The 14,944-nt window shown below is 31.3% G+C and overlaps 1 protein-coding gene across 1 annotated transcript; it reads left to right on the top strand.

The window, feature by feature from the left end:
- The first annotated feature begins 3,288 nt into the window (after positions 1 to 3,288).
- Positions 3,289 to 5,055, top strand: LOC136083234 (zinc finger BED domain-containing protein 4-like). Its single transcript, XM_065802635.1, has 4 exons — positions 3,289 to 3,310; positions 3,453 to 3,808; positions 3,991 to 4,224; positions 4,309 to 5,055. The coding sequence occupies exons 1-4, from the start codon at positions 3,289 to 3,291 to the stop codon at positions 5,053 to 5,055; spliced, it is 1,359 nt and encodes a 452-aa protein (XP_065658707.1).
- Positions 5,056 to 14,944: the final 9,889 nt, after the last annotated feature.

Raw genomic sequence — 14,944 nt, 5'->3', positions numbered from 1 at the left:
TTAAATTTGTTATAACATAACTTATTTTGTACTAAATTAAGTAAGCAAAATGGACAAACTCGCCAGTCTAAAATATTATATCATAAAGTAGAAAAAAAGCATACCTTGTATTTGAGTTTAATCTTATTTGTGTGGCAAATAGGGACGCTTGGTACTAATTTATGTAACTTAATTTGATGTAATTTGGATATTAGATATTACAACTTAAAATATATTGGACTATTTAGTTCTGTTTTAAATGCATTGCGTTATAAAATATTATATAGACCAATTTTTTTTTTAAATTATGATTAAACTGCAATAAAAATTAATTATATTATCATAACAGTAAAATAGTTATAACTAATATAGTGAATACAAAAACTATACTATAAAAAAATAAATAATATAATAAAAAATATTATTTCATATTTCTTATCACAGGTTTTTATTAAGAATAAAAAAAAGTTCCGTTAGACGCGATATTTTGGCACGTAACTTTCACGTAACTTCACGTAAAATAGTAACCTGGACGAAGTCACCTAAAATACACGTGATTGAAACGTGAATAAAACGTCGCGTGCCTACTGGGTAGTGTCATTATCATGCCGAAACGTAAAAAAAGCGAGGTATGGGATTATTTTTTGATCAATTCAAATGACACTAACTCTGCAATATGCAACTTTTGCAAATCTGTTATATCCAGGGGTGGTGGCAGAGTTTGTCAGTCATACACAACATCGAACATGCTAAAGCATTTAAGGGGGTACCCCCCTCTGATTTTAAATCTAAGCATTTTTACAAAAAATGATTATTGGTAACATGCTTATATTAAATTAAGAATAATGGACTAACTTTTTTTTTGAAAATCCATATTGCTGCCATCATAACCACAAAATACCCCTAAAATGACCAAAAAATGACTTTACGCCGGCCAAAATACAAAGAAAATGATTCATTTCCATCTTTCCGTACTGAACCATAGTGTTGTTATAAGGCAGGTCTATGATATGAATGGAACAGATTTTTCATAACTTTTTCTCATCATCACAAAAGGACGACCGACTTTTATTGACCCAAAACTTTTTTTTTAAATTTAAATAAAATCCATTACATTCATATCATAGAGTATAATATGGACAACACTTCATGAAAATTTCATTAAAAAATATTATACCATTCTCCAAATATATTGGCCGGCGTCCACAAATTGCTATTCTGAGAAAAACGCGATTAAAGTAAAAACATTAAATAAAGTAATATTTTATTCATAAAATAGGTAAAAATAATAATCCAAATTATCAAAATCCACCAGGAACATACAAGTCACCATCTTTTTCAACTATTTTGTCATTTTTTTTCAACTTTTTGGCACGTAAAAATTGCCGTCTTGACTTATTATCAGGGTTTATTCGATATTCAGCATTTCTTTTTCTTTCATTATTTAATACTTTGCATCCTGCAATCATATGAAAGCCTGGTTCCATGTTCAGTTCTTTAAAAATATCAAATGATGCTTTTGCTCCAATATTAAAGTTAGCAACAGCATCATATACACCAATTTCTAATTGGGTAAGCAAGACAAATATTTGTTTTGGTATACGATCCCAAATCATTCTATTAAACGATTCATTAGCATTTTGTGTTTTGCCGTGCAAACATTTTTGTAACTCACTGTCATTACTTAACTCTTCAAATATATATCTCGCTTTCACAATAACGTCCATTGGTAAACCCGGCCCTGGCTTATATGTTGTTGTTTTATTTATTTTATCAGTATTGTATTTGCACCAGCTGTCTGAACCAGTAGGGCAGTGTGGAAAATGTAAACTATTATTTTTCGATGAAGCCACATGGAATAGCGATGCTAACACTCCCGCTTTCATTTCCTTAAGGTTACCTACATTTTGACTGATTGCAACTCCAACAAAATTTTGTAAGCGATCGATTGTCGCATCTGTAAGACGCCCTTTACCACCAAGGCCTTTTTCTCTTTTCTTTAAATTCCACAGCAGTGTTCCAACTCTCTTTTGATAATGTCCAACGCATTCCAAATTTTCAACTTCTATATCAGGGTTTGTATTTTTAACATTCATGTAGCTTTTACTGTCTCCATCACCTAAATATTGAATATATCTTAACTGGCGATAATCAATAGAACGCTGAAAAACACGTTTTGCTCCTTCTACCTCCATACCACGAGCAGAACCTTGGTAATTATACTTACAAACATGAGAATTTCACCATTGTGCATAAGCATTTGGATTAGGCTTTTGTAGGTCTTGATTAATACTACAACCTTTACAATATCTAGACATGACTTCAACATCTAACACTGTGCCACTAACAGTAGAGATAACAGAAAAGACTCCATTCAGCGATGAATATCCTCGTTTGTGCTATGTACCATCGCAAGATACACAAACATCAGTTGGTGCCAAAGATGTTTTTTGCAATTTATTTGCAGCATTTATCATTTTTTGTTCTGCTACAGTTTTAACAGCTGTTGCAATTATTTTCAGTAGTTTTTGAAAGTTGTTTTTGGTCATAGGCTTAGGTAAATTCGTAAAAGTGCAAAACTTTTTTATGCCTGCATATCCATGGCCCAATAGTCGCATGCAATAAATTATTCGCTTATTATTATCAAATCCTTTTTTATTATTATCATTGATAGAGGTGTAGAACTGACGAAGATAGTTGCAATCTTTTTTTTGACACTTAAGATATATCAAGGAAGATAAACCATGTCGTTTATTATATCTCTCACCTAATGAGAGTGTGGGACTACCACATTCTGGACACAGAAAAGAACTAAAAACAGAAACCAAAACAGCAACATCAATGATACGAAAACCAGATATACAAGGTTTCAAAACAAGCGTATCTTCTAAGTCTTCAACTTTTCGAGACGAAGCTGACAAATTAAGTGAGTATTCATTATTTTGTTCCAAAACACAAGTGCTGTTAGCAGCATTTAAATTAATTGTTGGCAACTCAATACTAACATTATCAGAAACACTATCAATGTTCACAGATTTATTAAGATTTCCAATAAATCCTTTCCTTTCACGGTGAGTTTGTGTACGTTGCTTCACTCGACAATCTTTTCCCATTTTCACTAATAAAACTAAGCTGATAAAATAACACTATAACTGATTTAAATTGTCGTACTTGATGTAGCAACCTTTACAAAAATTCTAGAAAAATTCATAAAGAAGCTGTTCAAGCTTGTACATAACAGTTATAACACACATTAGGGTTGAATAAAGGTAAAATGTAGGATGTATACAGTTAAACAAGTGCGTTGCTATGGCGTTGCTAGGGATATCACGTTAAGACAATTTATATAAATAGACAAATTAAGATAGTTATAGGTTAATTTGCTACTTTTAAAACAATTTTTATAATCATCACAGGTAAAAGTAGTTAAAAACGATTTTTTTTTTTTTTTTGAAAATATTGAAATTTTTTAGTGGGGGATAGCCCCTTAAAAACTTTTCATAAATCTGAAATCAAAAATCAGAAACATGATAAAGCTAGCGTTATCGATTTTAATATATGCGAGGATAGCTCTACCGCAGGACCATCTTGTAAATCCAGTCCTAACCCTGCTTTTGAAATTCCTATGCCAAGGGAACCTCGATCTACTACACTCGCATCCGCATTCACAAGTCTCAACCCTAAGTCTGAGGATGCGGAGATCAATATTAAAAGCTCTTCTTCCACAGTTAGTTCTATAAAAATGAAGCCTAGATCTTCATCTACTAAACAACCAACAATACACCAAGTGTTTGCAAAGACCAGGCCTCTCACATCTACAGGTCCGAAGGCAATAAAAGTTACAAGGCTGAAATGATATGCACAGATAACCAACCTGTTAGTATAGTAGAAAATCCCGGTTTCAAGAGGTTACTACAGTTTTTGGAGCCAAGGTAAACGATACCAAGCAGAAAATACTTCTCGACTATTGAAATTTCTAGCATTTATCAGAAGGTATCAAGTAAAATTCAGTTCTTGGCAAAAAATGCTAATCATGTTAGTATAACTACCGACATGTGGAGCTCAACAGCCAATGTTGATTACATGAGCCTAACAGCACATTTCCTAACAGAAGATATGAAAAAAATTCACATTTGTCTTGACGTGGTACCTTTTCCTTATGAGTCCCACACCGCAACCAATCTTGTTAACTTTATGAATGAATCACTTGAGCGTTGGGGACTACTTGAAAAACTCAATGCAGTAGTAAGAGATAATGCCAGAAATATTGCTTCTGCTATGGAAGTCGGGAAGTTTACAAATATTCCTTGTCTTGCCCATACACTTTAGTTGGTTGTGAAAGACGGATGCCTCGACAATGAACGCATATCTTTACCAACTGCTACCTGTAGAAGAATAGTAGGACACTTTAAACATTCGGTTAAGTCATACAAACTTTTGAGACAATCTCAGGAGATTCTGGGACTGCCTAAACACAGCATTATTCAAGATGAGCCAAATATATGGAATAGCACCTTCCACATGTTGAACCGTTTAATTGAACAAAAAGATGCGATTCTGTCGGTAACGCCACATTTCCCAAAAGCTACTCGACAAAACAAGGAGTTGTCAACCGGAGAATGGGATAGTTTGGTTCCTCTCGTTGCTGCTTTAAAAGTGTTTGAAGAGGTCTTGCTTACTGCAAGTGTATCGAAAGTGACCACATCAGAAGTTATCCCAATAGTAAATGCAGTTAACATGTCAATTGATCGCATCAAGGACAAAGAAAATTTTAAAGAATCTCTGTGTCAATCTTTGCATCGACGTTACGGAGACTGCGAGAACGAAACTATATATGCTTTTGCAACAATACTAGATCCCAGATTTAAAAACAAGATTTTTAGGAGCAGGACGATGGCTGAGAAAATTGTTACTTTATTAATTGGCGAGTTAAATGCATTGGACATAGACGAGGGTCATGAAATTAAAGCTGCTGAAAATCAAGAACCTACCACACCTGCTCCAGGTGCTGTCTGGTCATTATATAACCAATTAATCAAAACAAATTCTGTAGTAAGTATTGTGCTTCTCTATTAGTATTGTACTTTAAATATTGCAAGCCTATAAATTGTTTTAATGTTTTAGATTTATACTGCGCATTGTACAATGTCAGACGAAGTAGCATTGTACTTGAAAGAACCTCTACTTGCAAGTCACGAGGACGTCTTTGAATACCGGAGTAAATCCAAATTACTTAACAAGAAAAAAATAGCACAGAAATATTAAGGGACGCCTCTATGTACAGTGTTTTCGGAGCGGTTGTTTAGTACTGCGGGTCTTATCTGCAACCGGAAAAGAAGCTGGTTAACTCCGGAACGAGTGCAAATGCTTATGTTTATGAACAAGAACCTTCCGTTTCTTAACTATCAGTACTAATTGTACTAATATCATATGTAAAAGCTGATTGAAAAGACAACATTCTGTGTATCTGATCATTTTTACCATTACTTATGACTATAATATTTGTTTCCTAATAATAATAAGTTCCATACAAACATAAATATTGTTTAATATTATGTTACTTGTTTAGTTGCTATTATTTCACAGGACCAACGACACGGTTTTCAAAATAGAGGGGGAACACTCCCTTATTTCGAAAAAAAAAGTCTATTTATAGGCCGATATTTTTAAAAACGGGCATGCCCCTGGGCCTTGCTGTCTTTGGTCATGTTTCACCTGTACCAATATAACTAATTTTGGTGTTTTCACTTTTAAAATCTGCATAAGTATTAAATTAACATGATGTAACGGTTAAATTATTAATTTAACTACCAATTTTAATTAAAATAATAAGAATCGCAAAAGAATCGGAATCGGTAAAGAATCGGAATCGCAATAGAGAATCGGAATCGGAATGGGAATTTTTCGGAATCGGCCCATCTTTAATTAAATTCCAAAAGGTAAAAAGTTTTAACTCGCTTGATAGATCTTTCTCTAACGACCGCGTGCATTTTGAGAACGCGCTCTTTCAAATTCAGAAAAGCCTAGTAACTAATTAAAGCGACTTTAAAAACGAAAGCGAAACGACCTAAAACGTTAACTCTTGCAATTATATTAAGATTATATGTAAAAAAATTAAACTAAAATAAGATAGAATCGAAAAGCAACGTTTAAATTTTCCACATAATGGTTTTATAGTGAATAAAACGTTAAATAAGTGGATTTTTCAGAATAAAAAAAATAAACTTTAATTGTAAAAAAAAAATTTAAAAGATTTTTCTAAGCTACGGGCAATTTTTTTTGCCTCCTCAACAGCACCTTTTGTAGTAGCAGGACTGCCTTCAAACCATTTTTTTCAGACCATCTGCAGCCTATTAGGACATATCATCTGAGCACATTAATAACGTAAGTATTTCAATGATGACACATACGCAACAAATTTTTTCGGCAGGTTTTATGATGTTTTTAGAATTTTTATGTTTTTAATCTCTATAAAACTTTAAAAGTGTTTTGCATTTTAAAATTATCGAAACAACATTAAAAAAAAAACAAAGTGAGTAGTATTGGTGTATTACAGTAATGGTGTATTACAGTATTGATGTATTACAGTAATGGTGTATTACAGACCACTTTTAAAGACCAAACATGCCCAGATTTGAGTATTACCAGAATTGTCTTTACAGCAGAGACCTTTATTTAGATATACAACAAGTCCGATTTAATTTAAAAACCATTGAGAAACCCATGACCACCCTTAATAACCACTAAAATAACCACTTGTGTGGTTATGACTACTCCGAAATTGAAATAGAGCTTAAAAATGAAATCCTTGGCCCTGTAAACTTCTATAAACATATGAAATAGTGTTACGTATAGCATAGTCTTTAGCACACAAATAGAGTAATATGTTTACCCTTGTTTTATTATTTCATGAATAAAATTTTTTAAATAGATAGCAACAAGAGACGCATTATACATTTTTTACAAAGACTACACAAAAAATGCAATTAAATGTATATATATATATATATATATATATATATATATATATATATATATATATATACAATTTTTCAAATTTGCTAGTAAATTACATGGAAAATAGTTACAAGTTATGTTCAAAAATATTACATTTCAATGAAAAGTTGAATTTACATGCAACATAAAAAGTTACGCTTTATTTCAATTTATAATTTACAATTACAAAATTAAAATATGTGAAATAACAAAATATCCGCCCAAAGTTACTTGCCGACCTCGTGCAGGTGCAAGATCTCTTCACCCCCATAAGTATGTGCTGAAACCAGCATTACAGAGTAATGAAACTTTTTTCTGATTTTATTATTTTTTATTGTTTAACAAATGTTATACCCTAAGATTTGTTTTTTATTCTTTTTTATTCGGTAATACTAACTTTATTCATATATATTACAAATTTAGTATTATTTTTAGCTGCATAATGTCAGATAGCGTTGGTACATAATAACCGGGATGCTTATGAAACTTGGTCTTCCTGGGAAAAAAAAGTTGATGCACAAAAAACTTTAATGATTAAAAAAATTATAGCAACAACTTTAAAGTTCATTAAATATTACAAAAGTTGTTATTATTAATATTAAAAAAAAATTGTTAAAACATTAAAAAAACAAAGTATGTAAGTATTTGAATCTAGTTTTAAATTTAATTAATAAAGTTTTTTTTTAATTCAAAAACGACTGTCCATTGTTCGCTCTCGCATGCTTAATACAAAAAATATTAAGGGCGCGGGGAGGGGGGGGGGGAGGGAGCGGTAAAGGGAATAAAAACAGTGGTGAAAATTTTAGTCAAGATCTAATAAAAAGGGTAGGGGTGGTCTTAATAAAAGGGTGGGTGGGAATCTTTTACAGAACACCAACAAAAGAATTTTGATTCTGGTGTTCTGTATTATTTAACATTTAGCACTATATAACAACTGTCTTGTCACAATATTTATGAGATTCAATATGCTTCTAGTTTTATACTACAGTGAAAAGATAAATTTTAGCAAATCGAGATTTACGAGATTTTTTAAAGGTCAACGATTTTTAAAGCTTGATTAAACTGAAATTTTTATTCGTATCGGCGACTGAAAATTATAAAATTTTTCTAATTTTTAAGGCCAGTTTACACTGATTTTTTTAAAGTTTTGAGCTTTTTTGTAGATAATAAATTTAAATTAACAAACACCCCGTTCATAAACTTTTACTTGTTATAAGTCTCATTAAACTTGGGTTGGGGGATAAAATTTTCAATAATTAATATACGTTTTCTCTTGAGTATTAATCACGCAAGGGTACTTATTGTTTTCAATTATTTATCTCAAAAAACTTATAGAAAATGTTGCCTTGGCTTTTCTGTTCATAAATTGGAAATTTATTACGTGTCTAACTCACTTAACAAAGTGCACCAACGAGAAGGTAAACCATAGGACTTAGCACTTCATCTGTAGCTGTCACGTTGCTTAAGCCTGTTTACCTTAGACCTCCATTTATGAATTCTTTCCTTTTCTTGATAGGCAGTTGGTGTAGAGTATTGGTCTTGTTGCCATATGTTAGCCCTCCATTTCTGGAATATTAATATTTTTATTTTGAAGGCAGTTATGCACAATTTTTTTAAATATTTTGATTATTTTTGAATATACACAAAAACAAAAGATAACATAATACTAGTAATACTTACCTTCACTGCATGACATTTCTTCCATTCAATGAAAAACTGAAATGTAGTCGTTAAAAATCTAGACCTCTAATTTTCTTAATCCATCTAGTTCTACATGTATCAATTTTACTTGACCTGGAATAATAAACTTTTTGAGATAGCTTGAACGTTTGGGAGATAAGTTAGAAAAGTGAGATATACCTTTGATTTGATCAAGAAAATTTCTAACACTCTGAACATCGCATGATTTATTAACAACTAAATTAAGTTTATGGCACGTACAGGAAGCAAAAAGTACCTTAAAGTTTATAAGTTTAATTCTAGTTGATACACCTCTTAATTTTCCAGACATTGATCCTGCACCATCATATCCTTGACCTCTACATTTTTGGATATCAAGACCAAGATCATCAATCACAAAAACAATGTTTTGGGCAAGACAAAGACCAGTTGTATCTGATTTACATTCAATAAATCGCAGAAAGTCTTTGCAAACACTGTTATCACAGTCAATATATCTTATTTCAAGAGATAGCTGTTTAACATAAGAACAATCAGTGGCTTCATCAAACAGTATAGAAAATTAGGCTGACCTAATAATTTTGATGTCCAGAACTTCTCATTACTTTTCCGCAGCATCCAATAAGCTGGTTTTGAGAAGTTTTAGATATATACATTGTATTTTTAGAAGCAGAACAAATATGTTGTTCAAGAAATTTATAACCAGCTTCGATACAAAAATTTAAGAGTTCTACAAAATTACCTTTACCAACATTGTCTTTACACGTTTCTCCGATCTCTGGATGATATTTACTGTCATCATGGTGACCTCGAAAAGCAATACCATTCCAACCAAGAAAAAGAATTGTTTTTATGATTGAAATAAATTTATTTTAATTACTTAAAATAAGTTTCTTTCTTATACTAACGAAACATCAATAAGATTTTGTTTTGAATTAGATCTAGATTGCAACATAGTAAGGCATTAAATAGACATTTGGTGAAGTCAACAACTATTACTGTGATCTGTATAAATACGAGTTGCATTACCCCAAGATTGAATTAGGAGTAACGTAAACGTTTGAAAACTTGATTAATTTTATTAACTTTGCAAAATGTTTTTTGAGATTGAACTAATGCTTTTTTATATGAAAATAATTTTTTAGGAGGTAAATAATTTAAATTGAAAACTTTAATAGTAACAAGAGATTGTGACAGAACACTTGGTAAAACTGAACATGATCTTTTTCCTAAACTTTTTTTCTTTTCACTTCTGAAATTCTTCTTTAAGCATAAAACTTCTCTTTTTACAATAAAAAAAAAAAAGATTAGGTAAACACATGCCTTTATCTTTGGAAATTGAAGAACAATCTGTGTTACACCATAAAATGGTCAAAACGTCTTTATTTGCTTTATGATTACCTTGTGGAAACATTGTGCAACACCTTTTTATATTTCTCAAGTCTGATTTTAGGATATATAGACCAAATCTGCTTATTTAATACTGTAGACAATGCAATTTAACAAAGAAAAAAAGCAAACTTATTGCTTCTTCATTTACTTTAGGCTTCTTTTTTATAAGGTCAGCAATATTTATGTCTTTATATTTAGAAAAGTAATCAGAAGACGCAAATGAGCATGTTATAAAAACACTTGAGAGTTAAGAAAAATTTTTAGATTTTTCTTGACACAAAATCATTAGGTATGCTGGGTAAAATGTTGCTTTCTCAAATAACTCAAGTAAAGTTAGGAGTCTAAGAATCTCATGTTTTTGATCTGAGGAATTAATCAATAGGGTAGCAAAACTGTAAAGACAGTTCCTAGCTTCCATTAATCTAATAAAATATACTGTGTGTTTATATATGTATATAATTTTAAGTTGCAAAATACTTTTAAAGTTTTATAGAGATTACAAATATATGTAACGATATCATACAATATACCAAACAAAAAATTTTTTAAATAACCTAAAAAATCTAAGAACATCAAAATACAAGGAGAAAAATAAACTTATATTATTAATGAGATACGTTAATGTGTTCAGGTGAAAAGTCCCAATAATGTGCGGATTTGGAGGAAGGCAATCGTGCTACTCCAAAAGGTGCTACTAATGAGGCAAAAAAAAAACCTAAATTTCTTTTAACAGTTAAAATTTATTTTTTTTATTCTAAAAAATCCATTTAGTTAACATTTTATTCACTTAAAAACTATAATGTAAAAAATTTAAAATATACAAGTCTTTTGGATTCTATAGAAAAAATTATATTTTAAGTTGAATCTGTTTTTCTTAAAAACTATCTACTCAATAATAAAGCAAACTAATACCAAAATTTGCTGATACCTACTGTTACAGCTAGCTGCTGAAGATGTAAGTAAAAAAAAAAAAATGACGCTATTAGAACCTTAATAGTTATAATGCGGCAAAATCAACAATTCATGATAGAAGTGAAGGTAAATAAAAAACAAATATTGTTGGTGCACAGAGAAAGATGAGTCGAGACACTGAAGTATTTCTAGATAAACTTTTGAAGTTTGTAGGAAATTTTACTGGTTTACTGGTTTTGGCTTGGCGAATGCAGACGTTTTGACTGTGGTTAAAAATTATTTAAAAGAATCAAATCAAACTGACTTGTTTAAAAACGGTAACCTATCTAAATTGTGGCACTAAGATTTTATGAAAAAATATAAAAAACGATATTAGATCACGGCAAGCAAATGGCATACAATTTATTAGAGCAGTATCTACGTGACCGAAAATAATTGAAATCATTTTCAAAAAGTAGCCGAAGTTTATCTTAACCAAATCTAAATCAAAAACTACTTCATGTTTTTAATTGTAATGTGTCTCGTGTACAGTTTTACCAGAGTTAGGTTAAAGTTGTTTGTGAAACATCCTAAAAAATTATCACCAACAAACAATAACCAAATGACAACAATTCTGAATAAAACAATTCATGCTCCAATCGGAGCGTGTCAGAATTGAATTTAATTTGGTTAAACTGTACGCGAGACAAATTGCAGTGGAAAACATGAGGCAGTTTATGATTTAGGTTTTGCTTAAGATAAACTTTTGCTACTTTTTGAAAATAATTTTTGCCATAATAAGTAATTTACAAAGTTTGGTTACATTAAGTATTTTTAGTTCTTTTTGATGCTTATATTTTTTAAATATATATATTTTTCTCACAATACCATAGACAAAAGCATTATGAAAAACCGTGGTGCAAAGGCGGTGCCGAAATAGTCTTTTATAACAAAAGCGAATCAGGATCGATGAAATCCGAACAGTTTCTAGCATAGTTTAAGTTACAGTATACTTGTCTGATGCAAAAAAATTCGAAGGCTTGACAATTTTATTTCTTGACGGTTATGTTTGGCACATCGGTATAGAATTATAAATATGAGCTCTTTAAAATAATATAACACTTTACCGTTAGCCGGCTCACACAAGTCATTTTATGCACCCGTTAGACCTTTGTGTTTTCAAAACAGTTAAAGCCAAGTGGAAGAATAAAGTTAAATTTTTTTTAATTAGAAATATTTTTCAAAGCTTGACCATCATACAGCTTTCTGCTATGTTTAAAGACCTCAATGATAACAATGGTTTTAATTCTGAAAACGCGCGTAGCGGTTTTTATAATTTTCTATTTGCTAGTTAGACTTATTTTTATGTGTTAACATTTTTAACACATAAAAATAAATAAAAATTGCTCTACAATGTTTAATTTATTACTTTATAATTTATTTTTTATTCTCTAAAAAAAAGTTGTTTACCGTTTCCAAAGTCGTTGTAGTTTTATGAACATCTCTCGCTGTACAGTCACAGTAGTTTGATACACCGAACTATGTTAAAAATTCATTGACTGTGTACATTTGATTATAAGAGATATTTTCTTTAAACAAAACATTTTGTTTAAAGAAAATATCTTTAAAGAAACCCAGCTAACCTTCCCCTCCCTCGCACACACACACACACACACACACACACACACACACACACACACACACACACACACACACACACACACACACCATATGCCCTATATTGAATTCGCCACTGATTTTACATTTAATATTAACTAGCAAATAGAAATTTTAACAGTAAGTTCTATATTAAACGGTAGAACTAATAAGCTTATCTTGGGAATACTGATGAGAATATATAAACATCTTTCAGCATTTTTTAATTATCAAATAACAGCGTATTTACACGCTGTTAATTGATAATTAACAGCGTGTAAATACGCTTACATTATTCAGTCTAGTTCTACTTATACTTATTGTGCTTGCGGTGCATGGGAATATGCTCTAGGACCTTGCAATTAACTTTTACTAACTAACTGTGTTACTCTGCACAGCAACGTTTCTCATGACGGTTCGTGTTTTCGAGTTAAATAGTTAAAAGAATGATGTCCCCCAACAAAAAAAACTACCTGCGACTCCCTACCAGTGACCCCCTCAGCCATTAAAAGATAAATAACAATTGGATAAAAAAAATGACTTGCAAATATTAGTTAGAGCAATCCACACCTGCCATAAATAGCCGCCTTTTAGCTGAAATTAGCATACAAAACCAAAGATTTGCGCGTGTAGGTATAAAACATCAAACAACGTTTTCAGAGTGAAAAAATATTGAACTAAATACTAAGTACATGAAACACTTGTAAAAAAAAATCTTGCAAACTATCAAAGTGCTAATTATAGGTATTCTGACAAATTTAGCAGCCTTTTTTCTGATGTTAGAGTCTTGAAATGCTGTAAAAGTGCCATTTATCGGTCACATGAAAACGGCATTTTATCATTACCGACTGGCGACTTTATCCACTGAATTGCCTGCTGGGCAGTAACAAAGTAAACGTCGTTGAACTTTCGAACATCGTTCATAAACCTTATGACAGCTAAAAAAATAAAACAAGTGCTTGCTTCATTAATTGAAAATTAAATTTCAAGAAACCGTAAACCTTTTTGTTTATTGTGAGCTAAATCTGAAAATTGATCACTTTTAATAAACGTACCATCTTTACGGTAAGGCGCATTATCAAACCAAGTTGAATGGCCAAACATGGGGAACGGTTGCTTACTATCCTCGTAGTGAAGTTTAAAATTGGTCATTAACATGTTATACGTGCTTTCTTCTGTTTCTAAATTTGTACATTCATCGAGCATAGAAGCGAATGATGTGGCTGATTCGTCACATTGCAATGTAACCAACGGGATTTCCCATACTCCAGGATACGCATCTAAAAGAAATTTGTTCAATTGAAATGCGCTCGTATGCGATAGCTCAATTAAAATAAGTATAGTAAAACTTAACAAAACGAAAAAGAAAAACAAAAACACGATAGATCAATAAAAGAATCGCAATGGCGTATGCAAAACTGTTACCTTTTGGACAGTTTGTCATGTAGCATGGCATTGAAGGTAAGTAGTCCAACGTATACGGCCACCATCGTGTACCCGGAAAGGTTCCCAACGAACTGTCATACAAAAACTGGTTTTCAGCTAACACTTTAAACGTGTTTTCCTGGCTGGCAAGAAACGGAGTTCTCCATCCAAGTGTGGTTATTCCAACTTCTTGCTGAATAGTATTTTTTTGTGTTAAAATCTCCATTTGCAGATCTTCTAAAGCGGCCTTAACATGAATTTAAAAAAATAACTAACACGTAAACAACCTTGATAAAACCTTAACTTTTGTTTGTAATTGTTTTACTCGAACATAAAAAAAACATTCAAATAGTAAGGTCACCTGATCTACAGATGATGTTTTCACGTAAAAAAAAACACAATTGAAAACTAAAAAAAAATACGGTTTTTGCGAAACTTACTGCTTCACTCCACCATTCTACAGGAAACTTGTGAGTTGTCGAATGATCTGCTATCTCATGACCTATAAAACGTAAGAGTATTCTTTAATATAACGACGTTTTTGTGAAAAGGAAAACTCTTTAAATGAAGATGAGAAAAACACAGAGTGTAGCACAATGCATTCAAATCAAAGAATGTTAAAATAAATTTGCGTGGTATGAAACTCTCTTATTTGAAGACGAAAATGTAGTATAAATAGGCTGTTTAAAAAATTACTTGGTAAAAACGGATATGTTTTTAAAGTACCTAACTTTATACAAAACGAACGCGTATAATAAAGCTTAAGTAATTCATTGCTTTTGAAGCTTTTAATAGTACGACCCGAGTTAAAAGAAACTTTACCTTGGATCGTTTTATAAAAAGCTTCCTTTATTTTCAAATATTTTGACGACGAAAACCTTTAAGAATTGTGAGCGTGTTGTACTTAATTTGAAAACTAAGAAGT

Source organism: Hydra vulgaris, chromosome 08 (genome assembly GCF_038396675.1).
Source record: "Hydra vulgaris chromosome 08, alternate assembly HydraT2T_AEP".
Lineage (NCBI taxonomy): Eukaryota > Metazoa > Cnidaria > Hydrozoa > Anthoathecata > Hydridae > Hydra > Hydra vulgaris.
The sequence above is the reverse complement of the archived record's forward strand: the minus strand, read 5'-3'. Positions and strand labels throughout refer to the sequence as shown.